The sequence below is a fragment of the Neolamprologus multifasciatus genome, chromosome 1 (assembly GCF_963576455.1).
Source record: "Neolamprologus multifasciatus chromosome 1, fNeoMul1.2, whole genome shotgun sequence".
NCBI classification, from domain to species: Eukaryota; Metazoa; Chordata; class Actinopteri; order Cichliformes; family Cichlidae; genus Neolamprologus; species Neolamprologus multifasciatus.
This window is the reverse complement of record NC_140439.1, coordinates 1342000-1362267: the sequence shown is the minus strand read 5'-3', so window position 1 is coordinate 1362267 and position 20268 is coordinate 1342000. Positions and strand designations below refer to the sequence as shown.

The 20268-nt window shown below is 40.0% G+C and overlaps 2 protein-coding genes across 6 annotated transcripts in view; one reads left to right on the top strand and one right to left on the bottom strand.

Annotated features, from left to right (window-relative positions):
* Nucleotides 1-15645, top strand: part of adamtsl5 (ADAMTS like 5) — a 56361-nt gene extending 40716 nt beyond the window's left edge. The window contains exons 8-13 of the mRNA XM_085139792.1: nucleotides 2271-2357; nucleotides 3763-3926; nucleotides 8917-9115; nucleotides 12287-12397; nucleotides 13459-13530; nucleotides 13613-15645. Of these exons, the coding sequence (XP_084995918.1) occupies nucleotides 2271-2357; nucleotides 3763-3926; nucleotides 8917-9115; nucleotides 12287-12397; nucleotides 13459-13530; nucleotides 13613-13932 (953 nt within the window). The 3' untranslated portion in view covers nucleotides 13933-15645. The remainder of the gene's footprint in view (nucleotides 1-2270; nucleotides 2358-3762; nucleotides 3927-8916; nucleotides 9116-12286; nucleotides 12398-13458; nucleotides 13531-13612) is intronic.
* serinc4 (serine incorporator 4) overlaps nucleotides 205-20268 on the bottom strand; it is a 46040-nt gene continuing 25976 nt past the window's right edge. For 3 of the 5 annotated variants that reach the window (XM_085139972.1, XM_085140097.1, XM_085140182.1), the window contains one exon: nucleotides 205-20232. In XM_085139972.1, coding sequence (XP_084996098.1) covers nucleotides 20025-20232 — 208 coding nt within the window. In that variant the 3' untranslated portion in view covers nucleotides 205-20024. The remainder of the gene's footprint in view (nucleotides 20233-20268) is intronic. The other 2 variants (XR_014870536.1, XR_014870545.1) reach the window with 2 other exon arrangements.

Here is a 20268-nt window from a genome sequence, read left to right as displayed (position 1 = left end):
ACTGCATGCTGGGAGGAGGTTTTCAGAAGCTTGTCTGCCTGTATGCTCTATCTGAAAAGAGAAATAACAGGTTAGAAAACACAAGTATTCACTACTTAAACCAGGCAAGCGAACAAACTGTTTCTAACTCAGTTTACTTTGAAATTAAACAGAGCAAAAACAAAGCAGCAGGCAGAGCTTGGACTTGGACACATGTTCTTCAAGTTCATCTCCAGCCTCTTGACTTCACCCTGCATCTGTGTGCTATGTTCCCCCGTATACTGCAGACAAACCCCACACACTGTGTAGCTGTATTATACTGCATTGTTTGCCCTGTTTAATTGAATTAAGAATTCAAATGTTAATGTAAGTCATCAGCTGGTGAGCAAACCATGGAATAGTCTGTGTATACAGAGGTCAAGACTTCATAGACTTCATAGTATTGGTATTTAACCAAAATTCTTTTTGCAAAAACACCAGTTGCCATCTAGTGGCCTTGCACGTTTAAGGCACTTTGGCTACATTTTGATGTTATTTTTGAACATGGCAGCTTTTGGAATTTGTTGGCTGCTTTATCCTCAGAATAGTTACTTTTTAACTCATGTGAGTTTGGAGGTTTGTTTAGGGTGCATTCCTATTCAGCTGGGAGCATTCATCTAATGAATGGACCTCAACATAATACAGAGCTTTCATGTTATTCTCAAACATTAATGGTCTGAGAATAATAGATGGAAATAAACAAAAATAAGCACCAGATTCTGGGGAATTAAACCTAATTACAAAGTGCCTAACACCTCAAGCGTGTCACTTTGGCTCTGTAACAGTGGTTCTCTCTCACAGCTCATTGTGTAGACAGACCAGTGGTGATAGATGAAGTCCTGGCCCATAATGGCTCAGATTGAGAAAGAAGAACACAGCTGATAAAGGCTGCTTTGTTTGGGTGACTCAGCAGCCTCCAAGGGCTCTTTTTCCTTTCCTTCACCAGTGGAGGGAGGGCCGATGGCGCAGCACGAAACGGTTCTTTCCAAGCTCTAAATGCACATGGCCCCGAGCTCATCGCTGATCACATGCCTACCACTTTGACATTTCAAAACACTATATCATCATAAAGCCCTGCAGATTCACCTCGAGAATAGTTTTTCTCCGAAACTGGTGAAAAGAAAAACCAGAGTGAGACACTCTTTATACGTCATGATAAATGAGCTTCATGCTGTTGATGCTTTGCGCTCGGGGACACACCTGAGACTTTTTCTATTTCTTGAAGTATCAGTCTGTAAGGAATGGTTGGGAGTTTAGAGTCCATATTTCTTTTTCTTTGTGCTTAATTAGGTTTAATATTACTGACATTACAGATCCCATTTGTCTTATAATGACACGTTACAAACCATAGCTTGCAAGTGTACAGCAAGCTCTTTTAAAAGCTATAATCATGTGATTAATAATCCAGGTTTTCTGTGAGTCACTGATTACAGAGCACTTACTGACTGCTCAGTTACACAAAGGTAGACCCTGAGTATCAGGTGCACAGTACAGTCTGAATGCTTCTAAATATCTATTATGTTTGACTGAATGTATCAAACTAGGATAATAGTACAGTCAATTGTCTGGAGATGTGCAAGTTTATATCCTTTCAAATAACATTCAGTAATGCATAGCAGGTTTTTGGTATCCACCATGTGACCATTTAGAGTTAAGGGTGGGGTTAGGATAGCATCCACAGCATTTTGTGGAATTTTCACATAAATAAATGAGAAAAAAGTTCTAAATGATAGAAAAACATTAAGATGTTTAAAAAATGTTGAAACTTTGTGACTGCTTGTTTAGCATGGCACTAAAATGGTAAATGGACTGGTTCTAATAAAGTGGTAGTCTAGTAATCTGGTGTTGGTGATTTAGCTTTTAATAAAAGAGTTTAAACAAGTAACTGAGGGGTTGATTTCTGTCAGGAGGCTGGTCTGGTCTTGTAAGATAACTTGAACGTGAAGATGCTTTAACATTACAGACACATCCTTTTTTTGGACCGTATATATATAAGTAAACACTTCAACCTGCAGACTGAGCCATAACTCTCTCTGCAATCCCAGAGGCAGATGTGGGATTATTGTTTAACCAACAAACGCTAAGCTTCTTTTAGATGATTTCTAGGATTTTCTTGTTTCCTGGCTTCCTGGTACTTTGTATCCAAGCTTGCTGTTGGTGTTGTATTTGTGTAGTTGATTGGAAAAAAATGGCCTTTTCTGAATGTGGTGCAAGAAATCCAATTAAAACCAAGCTTTTACTCTCTCTGTCAGGCGGGCCTTTTGGATACAATGAAGTGGCCATGATCCCTGCTGGAGCAACTCACATCCGAGTCACTGATAACAGCAGGAATTATCTTGGTAAGATTCCGTCTATAGAGCCGCTTTTTCTCCCTGTCTCTCTTTTACATACACCAGGCCTGCTGTGCGTTTGACTTTCAGCTTAATTCCATGTCTCTTTGCATCACTGTTTCATAGCTGCAGTGTAAATCAGTTTTATATTTCAGGTCTACACATGCCGTGGCTTCCTCTCCCTGGAGACAGTGGGCTTGACGGTCCCATTTGGTTTCTGGACCCTCTGAACGTTTCCCAGGCAGCATAATAACCAAGGGCATCTATTCTCATCACGGTTTATGAGACCAAAATAAAACACGCCCTGAAACAGAATGCGCTGTTGTCTTTAAAGAGACCCTCATAAAGGCTTTATTTGACCACTTGGTTAAGACAGGTGAAGGTACTTGTTTCCATCCATGTCATGGAAAATCTCTCCCCTGCCCGCGGGCACGCCACTGCAACCCCCTCTGGCCTCTGCTCTGTAGCTGCTGGGTGACCTCTCGTTTGGGGCTCTACTCAGCTCTTCCCAGGAGGGTGGCACGGTTCCCCCCCTTTTGGTGGTCCTCCTCGGGTCCTTGTAGTCTGGGGCCTCTGGATGTCTGGGGCCTGGATCTCCTCCATACCTGCTTCATGCCCTGGGGGACGGGGCTATGGCTCCCCACACTCCCTAGCAGATCGTTACATGGAGAAACCTTTGGAATACAAGCATGCTGATCCACACAGGTGTGCACACAGGTGTTCACAGACGCAGACTACACCTTTCTTGGCTGCTGCCTCAAAGCACATTGTGCGCTGTCTATCTTGCGTGCTGCACAATAGCGTTTAATATTTAGTATCTACTGTTATCTACTGCTAGCTAGTTTATTGTGATGGTGCTGTTTTTATTATGTTGCTCTTTTTTTGTTTGCTTTCTCTTCTGTTTTTTTTTCTCCATACAGGTGATCCAGGTGTTTTGTTTGTTTTTCTTTCTTTCTTCCCCCCTTTCTCACCGTCTCTTCTCCCCTCTGGTTTTCTTTCTCTCCCTCTCTTTCTTTCATTCTTTCTCCCTGTCCTATCTCCCAGTCATGTCTGTCCCGTTTGTAAAATAAATACATAATTATAATAAAGGTCAATCAAATGGACCAATATGGCAAGGCCATGATGATCCACTTGGTAAAATAAATCCGCTTGGCATCTTTCTTGGCCTTCAGACAACAATTCTGACGGCTAAAGGTCCAAGCGGGACACAAAAAAAAAAGAAAAAAAGAAAAGAAAATCTCCCTCCTCCAGGAGTCACTGCTGCCATATATAGTCAAGTGCCATATTTCTGCTTCTGGCATCCGGCCTTTGCCTCAACTTCACCCACTGATAAGGAAACATAACTGTTTCCTTTTATGTCGAAAGACATGCCAGTCTTTCCTTCATTCTCATGACCTGTTCTTCCCTTGCACAGCCCTGCAGAATGGACGCTCCCAGTTTTTGATTAATGGAAACTGGAAGATCAGCATTCCAGGCGAGTACAGTGTAGCAGGGACTAAGCTGGTTTATCGGCGCTCAGCAGACACCTGGGAAAGCTTTGAGGTGCCAGGACCCACCCAGGAAGACCTTCATCTAATGGTAAGAATATCTGAAGATGCTGGAACAGAACAAATATATATAATTCATTGTGGTAATGTACAGAACCAAAATTAGAAAAAAGTTGTCTCTGTCCAAATATTTATATATATTTTATAAATCAATTACATGTCTGTTTTGACACTGAAGACTTTAAAGCAGTGGCGTGTCTTGAAAACTTTTGTTGGGGGCGCCAGGTAGGGGCACAGATTTGGAGAAGGGTGGCAGATGTAATTGGCAGATAATGTTAAAAAAAATTCTGCCAACCGTTAACCATAATTCAATAACCCTATGAACCTAATAACCGAATGTGCTTTTAACTCTTATTAGAATGAGATTTTAACCACTACGGTGCAAGGTTTTTAGATAAAGTGCAAGAGATACAATCAGTGCTTTGTCAGTGTTTATTCAGCATTCAAGGACAGCAATATTTGCATAGTACTTTTACTGACATATAGTGAACATATGTTTTGAGCAAAAGCATTTTTCAATATTAAAATATGAACATTTTTAACATACAGTTGGCAAATTAGCCAATGCAAAACTTTATCTGCCTATTAAAAGAAGAAGACCATCTTCTCACAAACTGGTGTTTGATTTTGAAACGGGAAAAAAGTGGGGAAACAAATGAAAAGACTAACATTTGAATGAAACCTGAAAGCAAGTAAATACTTTCTATGCCTTCTTTTGATAATGTTTCCAGTATAAATTGTGCAAAAATAAACCTCTTGAACTTTTAATACGAGTCTGTTACGTGTTAGGAAGACAAGAAGTACAAAAACATTTGTAAACAGCAGCACTTGGAGTTGCAAAATATTTATGTTTTGAAAGTGAACATTTACTCAAGTACCTTGACAATATAAACATCCCTTCCTTGCATTTTCCTTCTCACACATTCCTTCATTTGTAGAACTCACAGGTGACAATGATGACTGCTGCTCAGTCCACCTTTCCCTGACATTGCTCTCTGCTTCTGGGTGTATTTTAGCCTTCTTAAGGAAGAAATTCTCAATATTTTGAGATCTTTTCATTCTTCCTGTTCTTTTATCTCTACTGGTTGGCCCTGAAGTAATAGAGCAAAAACTTATGTCACAAACAACAACTTTTCTGATGTATGACCTTGACTAGAAGTCAGGGATGTCAAATTCTGGCCCTCATGGACCCCTATCATGCACGTTTTAGATGTTACCTATACCAACAGAGCCAATTCAAATCAAATAATCCCCAAACACCTAGTTGTGCAGAAGTCTGTAAATGATTCTTTAAATCAGCTGTGTTGAAGTATGGAAACATCTGAAACCAGGGAGGACAGGAGCCTTGAGAACCAGAACTGCACATTCCTGCACTGAACATGGCACAGGGGTGATTTACACTCTATTCATAACATGGAGCTGGCAGATAGGATAAGTAATGAGAGAAATTAGCTAGACCGCACAGTGTAGTGTAAGTGCTGCCTTATGGTAAACTTTGGTAATATTGATGTATAAAGAACAACACTGGCTGATGATGAAGTACAGTCAGCTGGCATGGTGACACTGCCAGTATTAACCTGCAACCAAATCTGCAGCTCCATACAGCAATGTTACGACTTGGATTATATCTTATAACTCATAACTCTAATGCGAGCTCCCCCCAGCAGCCTAATGTCTGAAATATGCGACGGCTGCAATAATTCTTTAAGTGTTATTTTTTCCTTGGTATTCTAATTTCACCGAAGTTTACTAAACTCAACAAACTTAATATTACTTACCGGGACATTTATTCTCTCATTTTCTTTTCACCTCATTTTCTCATTTTCTGCATGGAAAATGGAAAAGATAGTTGCATGTGTAAGTGATAGTGCAGCCAATGTCAAGAAGGCTGTGGGTGACAATCTGCACTGGAACCATCAAAATTGTTTTGCACACATTTTGAATTTAATAGTCAGAAAGGAAATCCAGCAGTCTCAAATTCAAGAAATTATCAGAAAGGTAAAAGCAATAATTGAATATGCACGCCGCAGCAGAGTGGCTTCTGCTAAACTGAGAGAGACACAGCAGCAGATGGGACAGCCCCAACTACGACTGAAGTAAGATGTGCCAACCAGGTGGAATTCCACTTATTACATGCTGAAGCGGATTGCAGAAGTGAAGGATCCCCTCATTTCCACCCTGGCCTTGGTGAATCCACAGCTGCAAACCCTGTCACTTGAAGAGTGGGAGATGGTCAAGGAAACCTGTGAGGTCCTGCAGCCTTTTGAGGAAGTGACTGTGGAACTGAGTGCCGAAAGGTATGTTAAAATAGTGTCATAATACATGTATATATTTCATGTTGTGTCATTACATTTGCCTAAACACATTTTTCAATTCTTTCCCAGATAATAGCATTTAAGATGTTTCTTACAACAGCTTACAATTAAATGTAAACTGTAAAATGGTTTTCTATGACAATGTATGCTTAATGCACTGCACTGCAGGGGCTGTAACTGCATTAAAACGCATGGAACTATAGTCTTTCCTTTATTTCTCCTCAACAGGTTTGTTACTGGATCAAAAGCCATTTTAATGGCAAGAGGGCTGCAGAGGGTTACTGCACACAGACAGAGAAGTCCTTCCATCTATCAGCCAATCCGCAACATGGTAGATATCCTCATTGCAGAAACTGTCAAACGGCTGGGGGGGTCGAACAAGTGAGCCTGCTTGCAGATGCTACACTTTTGGATCCCAGGTTCAAGAAGCATGCATTTTTGCATGATAGACATGCAGAAGATGCTGTAACAAGAGTTGTGGGAGCTGCATCGAGGTCCTTAAGACCACTGCCACTGGCAACACCCAGCACAGAGGAAGGAGAGGGTGCCCCACAGGCCAATCCTTCCACTGAGACAGTGCCTGTGATTTGGGCCGATTTTGAAAAGCGGTTTGCATCACTGAGGCCAGGAGTCCAAAACCCCTTCACAGAGGCAATGCTGGAGATTAATGGATTCCTGTCAGAGCCACTCCTACCCCGGACATCTGACCCCCTGGAATGGTGGAAGTCCCGTGCCACTGTCTTCAAAAAAACCTGCAATGTTATGAAGACGAGACTCTGCATAGTGGCAACTTCCGTTCCATCAGAGCGGATCTTTTCAAAGGCAGGACAAGTAATTAAAGACAAGAGGAACCGTCTCAGCCCTGGAAAAGTTCGGGAGCTTATTTTCCTCAATGCCAATCTGTAAGGGACAATTAATTTTGAAGTGGACTAGTACTTTTGAATGCTTTAATCTGTAAATTTTATTTTTTTTATTTAGATTTTTGATTTTGATGATTCACATTTCACTTTCTATCTGTCAGAAATTTCATTGATATTCTATTGAAATAAAAATAAACGTTCCCTTTACAAATCTTTATTTTTTTGCTCTTTTTTGCTCTATAAAAGAGTTCTTTTTCTTTTTCAATCACTCATCTTAGAAATTGGGTTTACATGAAAAGAGAAACAAATTACGTTTGAGTGAAAATGTACATTTTTTGCACTCTCCTAGCAACCGACTCAGTCACTCAAATGACTCAAAACACCCGATTCATTTTGGTGAGTGACTCATTCAAACTCGATTCACTTATTGTTTTAGCTTCGGGGTGGCACCTATAACTAATTACTGATTACTTCCCCAAAAAAGTAATCCCATTACTTTACTGATTACTTATTTTCAAAAGTAATTAATTACTTAGTTACTTAGTTACTTTTAAAAAAAACACTTTACAACCTGAATAGGTGATAAAGCGATAGATCTTTCAGCCCAATTCTACTTTTTCTGCATAATCCATCATACAAAATGTAATCAAATGGAAAAGTCTTTTTTTTTTTAACTTGTTTTATCAGTTTTAATCTTTTAACTTTATGCATCAAGCAAAAATTTAATTATATGCAACATTCTCTGACTGGAAGAAATTTGTTTAATATTTAAACCTATTTTCTGCACATTCCAGCACATAAAATATTTTTTGTGTGTGTGTGTTTACACTCACTCTTTCAAATAGATGCAAGTAAAACACAGCAGAAAATAAATAAAGTCAAAGACTCAGCAGTCCTGTTGCTCTATTTTCACCTGTAAAGCAGGAGTGGGGTAGGCGGAGGTTTACCCTGGTGCAAGTGTGCCGCAGCGGTCAGTGGAAGAATCCGTGAGTTTCTCTGTGAGTTTCCCATTACGTCGTAGCTACTCGGTGCTTGCTCGGAAGTTTAGGGGTTTTTTTCGCTGTAAAAAGAAGTTTTCTTCCCACGCACAACGGACACTAATGTTTTTGTCACTTTTTATGGAATCAAACTCAAAGTAAGGTCAGTACTTCCACGCTTTAAACGCTGCACACTCATACTCTCTCACGCACTCGATATATGATCCATTGTTGATCTGCACACAGCTGTTGTCACGAACGTCGCACTCGCTTACGTCACTGTCATGAGACATTCTCGCAAAAAAATCAAGGTTTTAGTAACACAGTAACGCAGCGTTCCTACGGGAAAGTAACGTTAATCTAATTACCGTTTTTGCAATAGTGATCCCTTACTTTACTCGTTACTTGAAAAAAGTAATCGGATTACAGTAACGCGTTACAAGTAACGACCCCATATCTGGTGACGAAACGTTTCTCCCACTGAAAACGTCCAGATGAACAGAATCAACCTTTGGAGATTTACTTACCTGGATGATTGAGCATCAAGGCGGTGAATTACACAGGCCCGATGACAGGTCCTTCAATTTCTGGTCAGTCTGTGGGAGTCAATAGTAGCTTCAAGTATCTGGGCACATGTACTGATAACAAGATGACTAACAACAAAATAGAAATGAGAACGAGGAAGCTAGTCAAAGACTTTTTCTTGGAGTTAGCCCAAACATTTTGGAAAGAGTATATGTCAGCTCGGTGAAAGAATCACGTTACTGCAGATAGAAATAGAAATCTTCCTTTGGCTCTAATGGTCCTGACTGATAGCTTGCTATTTTTCTTTTTCTCCATGCCACTCTGAACTGTTCACTTGTGTGCAGGTTCTGGCAACAGACAGAAACCCAGGGATTGAGTACGAGTATTGGCTCCCACCAGACCAGTATGCTCTCTACCACGGGAGGAGGAGCCCACTGCGACAGGCTCACCATACTGCCAGCTACCTACCCTGGAGTCAGCCCACTGCTTCAGCCACAACCACCACTACCAGGGTTCCACAAAACACCCCCCGACCTCACTGGTGTAAGGCCCATATACTCTCTTTAATTCTCGTGAAACAGATTCATACATTAAACCATTAGTTTAGTAAGTCAGTAAACTGTAAGTCAGTCAACCTCTCAAACAACCTCATGTTACTTAAAGCACAGTTCAGGTTGAGAAGAAATTTTAGGCTGCCTTTAAAAACACACAAGTACCGCATTAAAGAAATTTCTGCCAGTCATTTCTATAAGGGGAGAAACTCATGAAAGAGTGTGCCGTCAGCAACATTCAGACCATCTGCCCTATACTGAGCAGATACTTACATGAACACAGTGTTTTTATTGTTTCTTTAATGATAACAGCTAAAATGGACTTTGTGCTATCTTTCCAACATTATAAATGCTGCCTTCTGTGGTGTTGTGCTGTGGATCTGTTACCAGAACCAGACAGATTCATTGTGTCATTCCACAAATACCTACAACACCATTGGTCTTTGGTTGTCACTTTAACTGAATGCTAGCTATGATGCAAAGCAGTGTTTTCTCATCACCAAGTATTGTACATACATGTACAGCACTCACAAGTGTTCTCTGTTCACTTTACATTACTGGGCAACGAGCAGTCATCAGGGAAATCCAGGTTACAAAAAGAAAAAGAAGAAAACTAAGGCTTTGGTCCTGTGCAGTCTCTGCAGTCTGCAGTAATAGCACTAAACATTTACAGTAGTTTATACTCAGTTTACATGGATCACCATCAGACTCTTTGTGATCTGTGTAATGGATGGATTCATTCCAGAAACAGAGGCTGTTTCAGCCACATTCTGAAACAAAAATAACCCCACACGGTTATGCTTTGAAAGTAAAAATGCAGCCGAATTATTCAGTGGTTAGTAAAGCTCATCTACAAAAAAAAAAGTCAGTTCAATTGCATTTATATAGCGCCAAATCACAACAACAGTTGCCTCAAGACACTTTACACTGTAAGGTCGACTCTACGGCAATAGATACAGAGAAAAACCCGACAATTATATGGCCCCCTATGAGCAAGCACTTTGGTGACAGTGGGAAGGAAAAACTCCCTTTTAACAGGAAGAAACCTCCGGCAGAACCAGGCTCAGGGAGGGGCGGGGCCATCTGCTGTGATTGGTTGGGGTGAGAGAAGGAAGACAGGATAAAGACATGCTGTGGAGGAGAGAGAGATTAATAACAAGTGTGCCATTAACAGCCATTTAAGAGCTGTATCTCTACAGATGCAAGTGCTCACTTTAAACTGCAGATACAGAATGTGTGTAAAAATACAGAAAGAAATTATAATTTCTTCTAATCACCAGCAGGGGATGAAAAACAAGTTTGATTCTGCACAAATCTGAGGCTGAAAATGCCTGTTTTGCTACATTCCTCTGTTTTCTCAGGAATTATGATGTGTTTATGCTCTCAGGTGCTCGTTTGAAGTCAGACTATAACATGTTGTTCATGTTCTATGTCCTTCTGAGACACAGCCTATTCATTCATGCCCTCTGCAGTAGACAGGTAGACAAAAAAAACACAACTGAAACAATAGATGCTCCTCACTGACTTTATAAATTGATAAAGCAACGCTAATGATGCTAAATTAACAAACAAACTTGTGGTAATGCTGAAAATAGCAGACTGCTGACCACTCTGCAAAGCACTTGAAAATGCAGAAAGTACACATTTCTGAGTAACCTAATGAATATTTAATAAATTACTTTTGACATATTTATGCATCTTGAATCAGCAGCATGGGATGAAACTAACTCAGAAATATTGGCTGAGTGACTCCTTTCAGAGATAAATATAAAGCCAAGATTAGCTCATGAGTGCATTTTATTGTCTGACAGAGGAAGTTGTCAGACGAGTGGCAGCAAACCTAAAGGCGTGCACACATGCACACAGCACCCTTATAGAAGTTCTAATTCAGCTGAATAAGTGAAAACACTCGCAGTGGGGCTGAAAAGAATCCATGTTCAGGTCCCATTTGATTTAAAATAGTTTATCTGCAGGCTGGCCTGGTTGCTGCTGAGAAACACAGCTGGTGTAAGTTTCATGATTACAGCACACAGTACACATGTGTTCAATCTCTCCTTAAATATTCACATGGGAATCTGCACTGAGCCCGAGGAGCCATGCCTTCTTGTCAGACTCCATCCAACCCTGCAATAAATCTAAGTAGCCTCTCTGGAAAACATTTTCCAGCAGAGTTCTGCTTTCTGCCAAAAGCAGAACTCATATCATTGACAGAAATAGTATTTTGATTGTTTATTAGATAAAAATGGGACTCTTCAGGTCGCGATGATACATAATAAAGTCAGAATGAATTTTTTTTTGCCGAAGCAAAACAAACTGTATGATGCAGGATTTTTATATATTTTATCTTTTACAACACCAGGTTTAGTTTTAGATATGTAATGTGAAGTTGAATAACGGAGACACATCGTGGATTTTTAAGCTGCTCTGTCATTTCTTTTTTTTTTTAAATCATGATCTCTTTTATTGAGAAAGCAATTGAACATAACAGTAGTATGGCTTTGTTTTCACATTTTTTAACTTATAATTGAAAGGGGAAAAAAGAGAGAGAAAAGTTGCTGTTCTGTCATTTCATTAATATATTCAAATAATGTTTCCTGTTGTGTTATATAATGAAAAACACTGTTAACTGATAGGCTGTAATATCAGTGCATGTGTATATACTGACTGCCTGTTGATCATTATCCAAAATGAAATGAACAACAGCAAACATTTAAGCCACAACACGACATAAAATATGTTTTTATAGCCAATGGAAATGGAGTTCCAGAGGAAGAGTTTGCCTTTCTAGTACACAGCTATAGGTTTTTCATTAGTGCTGGATAAAATGGACAGAAGGCACAACTGCCCACTCTTAAATCCAGAGGTTTTGTTGCCTAAACATAATAAAATAAAAAATGAAAGCAACGAAATATAAGTAATAATCAAAAATAGGTTAAAAAAAGTGGATCAACCTTGACTATAGACTGTATATAAAAGATGAAAATAGCCACCGTGACATCACTGACCAGTTTTAGACTCAGACCAGTTTTTGGTCTCTTCCATGTTTTTGCTTTGGAGCCCAAAGTGATTGTGGTTGCAATACATAGAGAAACAGCCAATTGTAAGATGCCCAAAGATTTGAAAAATCATGTTGATATTAGTGTGTTGATTTTGTCTCTTCTAGTTTTACAGCCAGTGAAGCCACCACACCACCAGCGTCCCCACCAGCCCATCCTGCCTCGTCTGGAGCGGGACGAGAACCGTAGAAATTTCCTCCCTCAGCCCTCACCTGAAAGTATGTTCAAACAACCCATCACATCACTCAACAAGCTAAAACTGGTATTTTTTAAAACTTCATGTACCCTATAAATTAGATCAGTCCCAAATATGTGCCAAGGCCAAATGCCACATTAACTCCAAGCTAGAGTAATAAAAAACAGCTTGAAGCACAAGAATAACAAGAGCTCTTGTGTATTTTGCTAAGACCCCACATAGCCGTGATCTCAACAATCAGTCTGACATTAAGAGAAAAAAGAACTTGATACCTTTGACATTTCAGTATATGCAACACTTGATAACTGCACAGCAGAAGTGTGGCTAACGTCCTTGAGAATAATATCATTGCAGAGAGAATCTGTAGACTGCAGCTGTCTTTGGTTATGGCTCCATCTTTGGGGTCAAAGTTTTTGGCATCAGTCATTGTGAGTCCTAGTTTTGGCACTGGGGCCACATTCACAGAGGAACTGTGGCAAGTTCTTTGAGTTACTGAGAACAACCTACTTGCCAAGTACCTTTAAAAAGAAACATGTGATAGTACAACCTTTAGTGTTGACGTACCTTCAGTGTGGCTCTCATCCAAGCCTGTGTGTGATGACCCACTCCATCCTTCCCTCCTTTTGGCTTTGAGTGGCAGGTCACATCTGTTAGCATGGGGCTCCTGTGCCTGTGCACTATCAACGTCCTCAGCGCTCAGTTGTTTCTTACCCCTGAGAAAACTGCACACACCTTATTCACCCATTTACACCAATGATTGTACTAACCACACACGATGGTTAGTTTAGCGTCTCTTCTTGTGTCTTTCATTTAAAATAAATAGTCTATTAATAAGTATTTGTGTACGTCTCCCTTTTTGTCTTGTGGCCCGTTTTTGGCAAGTGGGGGTTCATCCGGGATGAATTTATTACAATGGCCATTTTTGGCTGTCACAAAAGGATCACTATCTTCTAAATGGCAGAAACATGAATTAAAGACTAATTAATGTTTTTCATCTAATTCCACGGGGTGTATTTCTATGAGACATATTTTTATTTATGTCTGCAATTGTCTGAACTAATTTGCGGTTGCCATATCCTTCAGGGCATTGTGGCAAATGCCAGCGGGTTAAAGGTCGACGAGAACGCCAGAGACAGTATTGCCAGAAGGACTTTGGTAAGACTACATATTCTATTTTTGCTGTTTTTAGTGGCTTGTTACCACATACAGCTGTATTAGTATCGCTATTTTATTTTAGTTTTCCGGGCAAGAGTCCTTTTGAAGCTGCAACGAGGTGAGGAAACTCGTTACGACGTCCAGATCATCCACACCTACCGGAACCGGTTCCGCCTGGAGCACCGGGAGTTCCTGTGGGTCCCTAATGTGTGCGACTGCCCTAACCTGGAAGTAGGGAAACAGTATATCTTTATGGCGCGACGTCACATTAATTATGAGCGCACATTAAACCGAATTCTGCTTGAAGAGGAGAGCTATGTGGTGCCATACAGACCCAGAGAGGATGAACTGCTATGGCCGCTTGAAAGGCTCTGCAGCAACAGAGGACCCAAACAGAACTGAGGGGATGCATGTTGTCGCACGCTTTACTCAGATATAACATTTCTGGACCTTTAAACCAGCATCAGATTCCTTGTGATGCATGTATTCCAGAAATACTGAGAGTCCACGATTATTTAAAAGCCTGATCAGCTTACTGTACAATTTAGAGCACTTTAGGTGACGCTTGTGCCACCTTTAAAAACACCAAAGAGAAGAACTGACTGAAATGGCCTTTTTATTGTGGCTATTTCCCACAGCCATCATATATTTTTATATTATATTTGTTTTTGTGTAAAAGAAGAATCCACTTTGAATAATTTTCTCCTTTTTCTCTTTAGTATTTCTGAAAAAATGCCTAAAAAACAGAATTTTGTCTGACAGGAAGCACATGGCAGTAGCTATGGTTTCAAAATAACTTCTGATCCTATCAAAGTCTGTCGGAGAATGGCTCAGTCACCTATTTTAGGTTGTTCTGAATATATGTTTTGATCTGTTTTGTAAATCTTGGTCATACTATTTTCAAATAGCATATGTGATATGAAACCTCCAGCTTATTGCAAAGCTGGGTTTCCAACAATCATGTTTTCAGATGCTAATCCTGGGATGTTGATGTGAACGATCTCACCTGGAATAAGGTATACTGTGTGCCAAACTCAGCTCTGCGGAGCAGCTGCTGCTCACCTGCTTTAGACTAGTCATAGTGCCAGAGGCGGGGCACACCCAGACAGGTCGCCAGTCTGTCAGTGGGCTGAGAAGCGGGATACCATAATAACAAGCCATAATTAGTGAACATGAGTGGACCGATATCAGCTGAACAACTGAAGGTTGTTCACCAGTGCATTATGGAGGCACTGCAAAATATTTAATCCCAACAATGGGGCTGTTTCATTGTCTTTTTTTCTTGTTTGAAATAATTTATCTGAATTTCAGGAGTGGGACCACACCTCATACACTTCCCCTCTGTTCCCACGGTTGTATGGTTTTCTTGCACATTTCCTTTCATTTTCACACTCGCCAACCCACACAATGCTTGGCCCAGAAGCTCCTGCCAGTTCTCCCTGAGGCCTTCCCCAGTCCACAGACTCAGGTCTAGAGCTGTCTTTATTCCATCTGCCACTCTCTTTAAAGAAACACTGTCAATCTAATCAAGGATGTGGTTTTTCCAACATGGAGGTTTGGAAGTCTTTAAGAAGATCGACAGACTGGCTACCTGTCCAGAGTAAAAGTATTTCCAGTTCTTCTCACTGCGTAGTCCTTTCTCAGACAATAGACCAGAATATAATGCAGACACTAACTTCACTACTCAAACTGTGGTGTGACCTGTGCTTACACTACAGCTGAATCAGACAATGGGAAAAACCTGAAACAGCAGTCACGACAGACTGAATTAGATGCTTTATCTTTGACTGGTGATATCTAATAATAGATTGTTTCACAGTGTTCATGTATGAAAAATAAGCTTTAATCATAACACAATGTTTTTGTGTAAGCTGTGTAATGTCTTTCATAACGTTGCTTATTTGCTGTATTCATTTGTTAGAGTATGTTAAATCAGGTCTGGCCTTTGATACTTACAGAAAATAAATATACAGTATTTTATTGTGTGGCACTGATTAGCTACAAATGTACTACAATATAACTGATTATAACTGTTTTAAGAAACCTTGTAATGAGTTAAATGGTTGAACTCTGCTTATTGTGTTGTGGATTAAAAATATCATATTTGCTTTTGAACCTAATATACTGTATGCATATGTGCCAAAGAGACTCTCTTTGTCTTTATAATGTGCGTGTGTATTCAAAGACCAACCAATGTAAAATAACAAATGAGAAAAAATTAACATTCGTAAGAAAACTGTATTTACAAAAACCCTTTACATCTACACCAAAGGAAGCACTAAACAGTGGCTAATACAACTTTATACACACACACACATATATTAGGGGTGCAACGATACACAAAATTCACGGTTCGGTTTGATTCAATACTTTGGTGTCACGGTTCGATATTTTTTCGATACAAAAAAAATGTTCAAGACTTTTTAATTTGTCATTTATTAAAATTATAAATATATATTTTAACTCAAAAGTACAGTTTTTAAATTTAATGTTGCTGAAACAACAAAGTAATAAAAATAAATAAATCTATCTGATCGAGGAATCACTCATCTTTGGAAAAGAGAGTTTATTACAGAGAAATGGCTCTTTCCAAAATAAAAGCTATACTATACGCTTCTTCTGGGCTATATTCTCAGCAGCATATTAAACATATCAGGTCCCCATAAGGAGAATCATGTGCTAACGGCTGTCTACATGACTCGGGTAAAGTTTGTAGCATGCGTGTTTGTTTTTGTCTGCTTCCACTTGTCTTTGCACTAGAATGCTGTCGGAGTAAATGTGCAGTCATATTCGTTGTGTTCCCACTAGTGCTGTCAGCGTTAATCTGAAATGACGTTAACGCCACAACACGGCAAATCTCCGTTAACGAGCTACTGCGGATCGGCCCGTGCGTCGGGCTGGACGGCCAACACGTTAACGAGCTAACTGCGCTAACCACTAGTTCCCACCCATGTAATTGAGCATTGCGTGGCACATTTGGCATACCGTTTTACTTTTGTCCATGACACGTTTACCTTCAGGGTCATACTTCATATGAAAACCAAAATAGTTCCAAACGCCACATCTGAATTAGGGTGGGGGAGGTTCAATTTGCCATGTTGCAACGAGAGCTTAACTTCTGTCTCGCTAGCTTGCGCTGCGCTCAGTGAATCTGCGTTCGACTACTCCACCTAGGCTGCACTGTCGAGCGCAGATCCACTGACCGCTCAACACAGACAGCATCGTCAGAAGGAAAGTTGGTAAAATAGATTAAAAATCTTATATTGTTCGATATATATGCGTACCGAACCGAAAGCACTGTATCAAACAGTTCAATATCGATACGAGTATCGTTGCACCCCTAATATATATATATATATATATATATATATAAAATATAGTTTTTTACTAAGCCTGGTTCTTGCTCATTAACTGCATGTGAGTCATCACAGACACTTGGCTCAGTTTCCCTTCATTTGAACAGGGACTATTGGAAACCAGTCCTAGGCTTCATATGCTTACATCAACGAGACCTTTTGTGGGATGGAGCGGGGCTTATGTTAGATGCACAACATATTTCAAACTCGCTCTTGCAGACATGATTACTTCATTTGAAGGCATGAGACAGGAAGCTTCTATCCCTTCTGCATTTTTAATACTTTTTAAGCATTCCTGGATTTATTTTTTTAAGTTTTTAAAATTGCTTCACAATTTGCAAAAATAAATGTAAACAATAAATAAACGTATCTGGATAATTATTGTGAAATACAGAAGTGAATTGTGTCATTTTAACATGTCTTCAGTTAATCGTTAAAAAAAAAATCATGTAATTCTACTTAGCTGCCTCTCAATTGTTCTAGTAAACTTTGTCTCAGAGTATTTAAAGATCAAATTCTGATGAAACAATGCAGACATGATCTTTTTCAGAATTTAATTTAACACATGAACAAATCTTTCTTTGGGTTTGTGTGGGAAACAAGAATCAAGAGCTGCTGCATCAAACAGAAGTGGGAAGCTATGAATGAATTAAAGAAATAAACTGATTTTGTTTGTACATTTTCTGGTTTTGTTAGCGCTACATGAAATAAAGCTCACATTCTGTGCTGGATGGATTTGTTTTGACACGTTTATTGAGAAGTAGGGATGGGTATCGAAAACCGGTTCTTGTTGAGAACCAGTTCCCACTGTTTCAATTCCTTGGAATTTTTTGCCATTTTTGCAAACGATTCCCTTATCGATTCCAGTCGCCCCGAATGACGTCACCACATTGCAGAGCATTGTGGTGTCATTTACCTGGCAGGAAACATGGTGGCTCAAACGCTAAATTTTGGTTATACTTTATGAGAACTGATGACAACAGGGCAACTTGCAATACTTATAAAGTAGATATGTCATTTAAGGTGTGGAAACACTACGAATATGCAAAAGCATTTGCTCACAAAACACGCGATGACCTTAAATGAATGTCGTGTTTTTAATTCCGCTCCGGACTCGTGAATCTCAACCCAGCAGCAGCGGTAACGTTTGCACGTCCTCTCCCGTTAATGTGGCAGGTAAATAATCAACTAACAGTGCATATTATGTTAGCGCGATCTGCCTTATTACAAAACCTGCCATTACTGTGCATTTAGGTGACCATGATGAGAGAGACAGACAGACTCTGGCTCAGACGCTGGCAGTTCTCGCTGCAGTCTACTGGTAGCGTCTCCTTTCAGGCCAGGATAGACGAATGTCACCGAGCAGTGACTAAGTTTGTGGTCAAAGGCTTGAACCCATTTGCCACAGCAGATGATTTTCGGTAGGTGAATGTGTTTAATTGTAGGCAGGGACATTACTGGATATTCTTGTGTAATTGCTACAGAATAATTTATGTTATACTTTGTTATTGCTACAGAAGAATATTTATTTTATTATTTTACATTTACAATTTTTTTTCCTGGGGACCCTGTGACACCCATTGAAGAGCCGTAGGCTGTGGATCTCTTAAGATCTCACTGTTGGGTTTGTAAGGCCATGTTACTCCTAAATTTCTATCTTGTTCAAAGAGAAGATATAAAACAAAGTTCTAAGCTAATCGACCTTAGTGTTCTCCTTTTTTAAAAAGAATCGATAAGAGAATCGATAAAGAATCGAATCGTTAAACAGAATCGAAAATGGAATCGGAATCGTGAAAATCTTATCAATATCCATCCCTATTGAGTAGATCACCAACACTTTTGTGTCTGTGCATTAACAAACTAAAGCCAGAAGTTTACTGGCTTTAGCTTACCTTTACAACTGGCAGCATGGGGAAAAGCTAGGCTGGAAAAGCTAGGCTAATGTGTTAGCGATTTCTAATCAAGATGTTAAGCTAAAAAGAACGGGTTTTTTAGGGTGTGTTTGCAGTTACCATCTGGTTAACCAAGACTGGAGAATCCCTCATGTTGGACTGGCAACCACACACATCAGGAAGTGGTAACTGGCCTCACAATGAAGGAGCTGATTACTGCTATGCTGCTGCTATAGCAGTTACGCCCTGCACCGACCACTACAGACATTGAGGCATGTTTGTGGAGCGTCTAAATCGTCTTCAAATTGGATAAAGGTAACTAATAAAAGATAAAAGGTTAGTTATTAATGATGTAAATTTGAAGATTTTCACATGGGTCTGTAGGGAATGCCTTGTTTTATATGGAGCCAGTCTCATGTGCATTTTTCTTTCTTTCAAGATGACTGGATTATGCTTTTTTGTATGTATGCATGATGTTATTTTAGATGAAAGATGAGTGGGTCAAGTGTAGTTATGTGTAATGTGACCTTTTTTTCAGGTTTGCAGTTGTATGCGGAGGAGAGAGATTAGATGTACAAAAAGATTCAAAGTTACTGCACAGATTGAACTGTAAATGTGTCGGTAGGAAAACGTGTTGCTTTATAGGTAGTTCTTAAACTGTTTGTGTTTTTGCAGAATTTGAAAGATTTGTTCATGCTCCATAACCCTCAATTATTTGTCAGAGGGCTTAAAAGGCTCTGTGCTTTAGGGCAAATTCTTTATTTGATATACATGAAAAAGTTTTAAATGTTAGGGACATGCGCCTCTGAAATAGTAATCTAGCAAATACATAAACAGAGTTCTCTCTTACAATTTTAAGTGTCTACATGCTGCAAAAATAATAAAAAATACTAAAATTAAACATTCAAAATCTTTACACCTACCCTCTTACTGCGATTCCCAGTATACTGAGTGAGAGTTCACTTCTGATCCCTTTGGCAATTCATATTGTAATGTGCTTCTAAACCACAGTTATGTCCTTGTTAGTGGTTTAGGGTATCAAGCCTGTGACATCAGGCCTGTGCCCAGTTCTTCACATGTCAGCAGGGGCACCACCCGTGGGTTTCTCTCACAACACCGTGAGTCTTTGACCCCTCACCCCAGTGACCTCCACGCCTGAAAATTTCCTCCTGCTGGGCAACACGGGGAGGCCCTCCGACACCTGACCTCTTGTCCACTCTCCTCCTGCCAGGCTACTTCCTGAGTGTCAGACACTGACGGTGACATGGCGGGAGGATGTTGAGCGGCGTTTGATGCGCGAGCGGCGAGGTCTGGATTCGTTCTGACAGCTGCACAAAGGGCCCAGCAGGAGCCAGAGGTAGAGGATCACACAGGCCCAGCAGGACGACATCTTCACCCAGAAGGTAGACCAGCTGCCGTGGGTGAAAGTGGTCTCCAGCACTGCTGACTCGTAACTGGGGAGAAGACGGCACAGATTACAAAGGAAACAT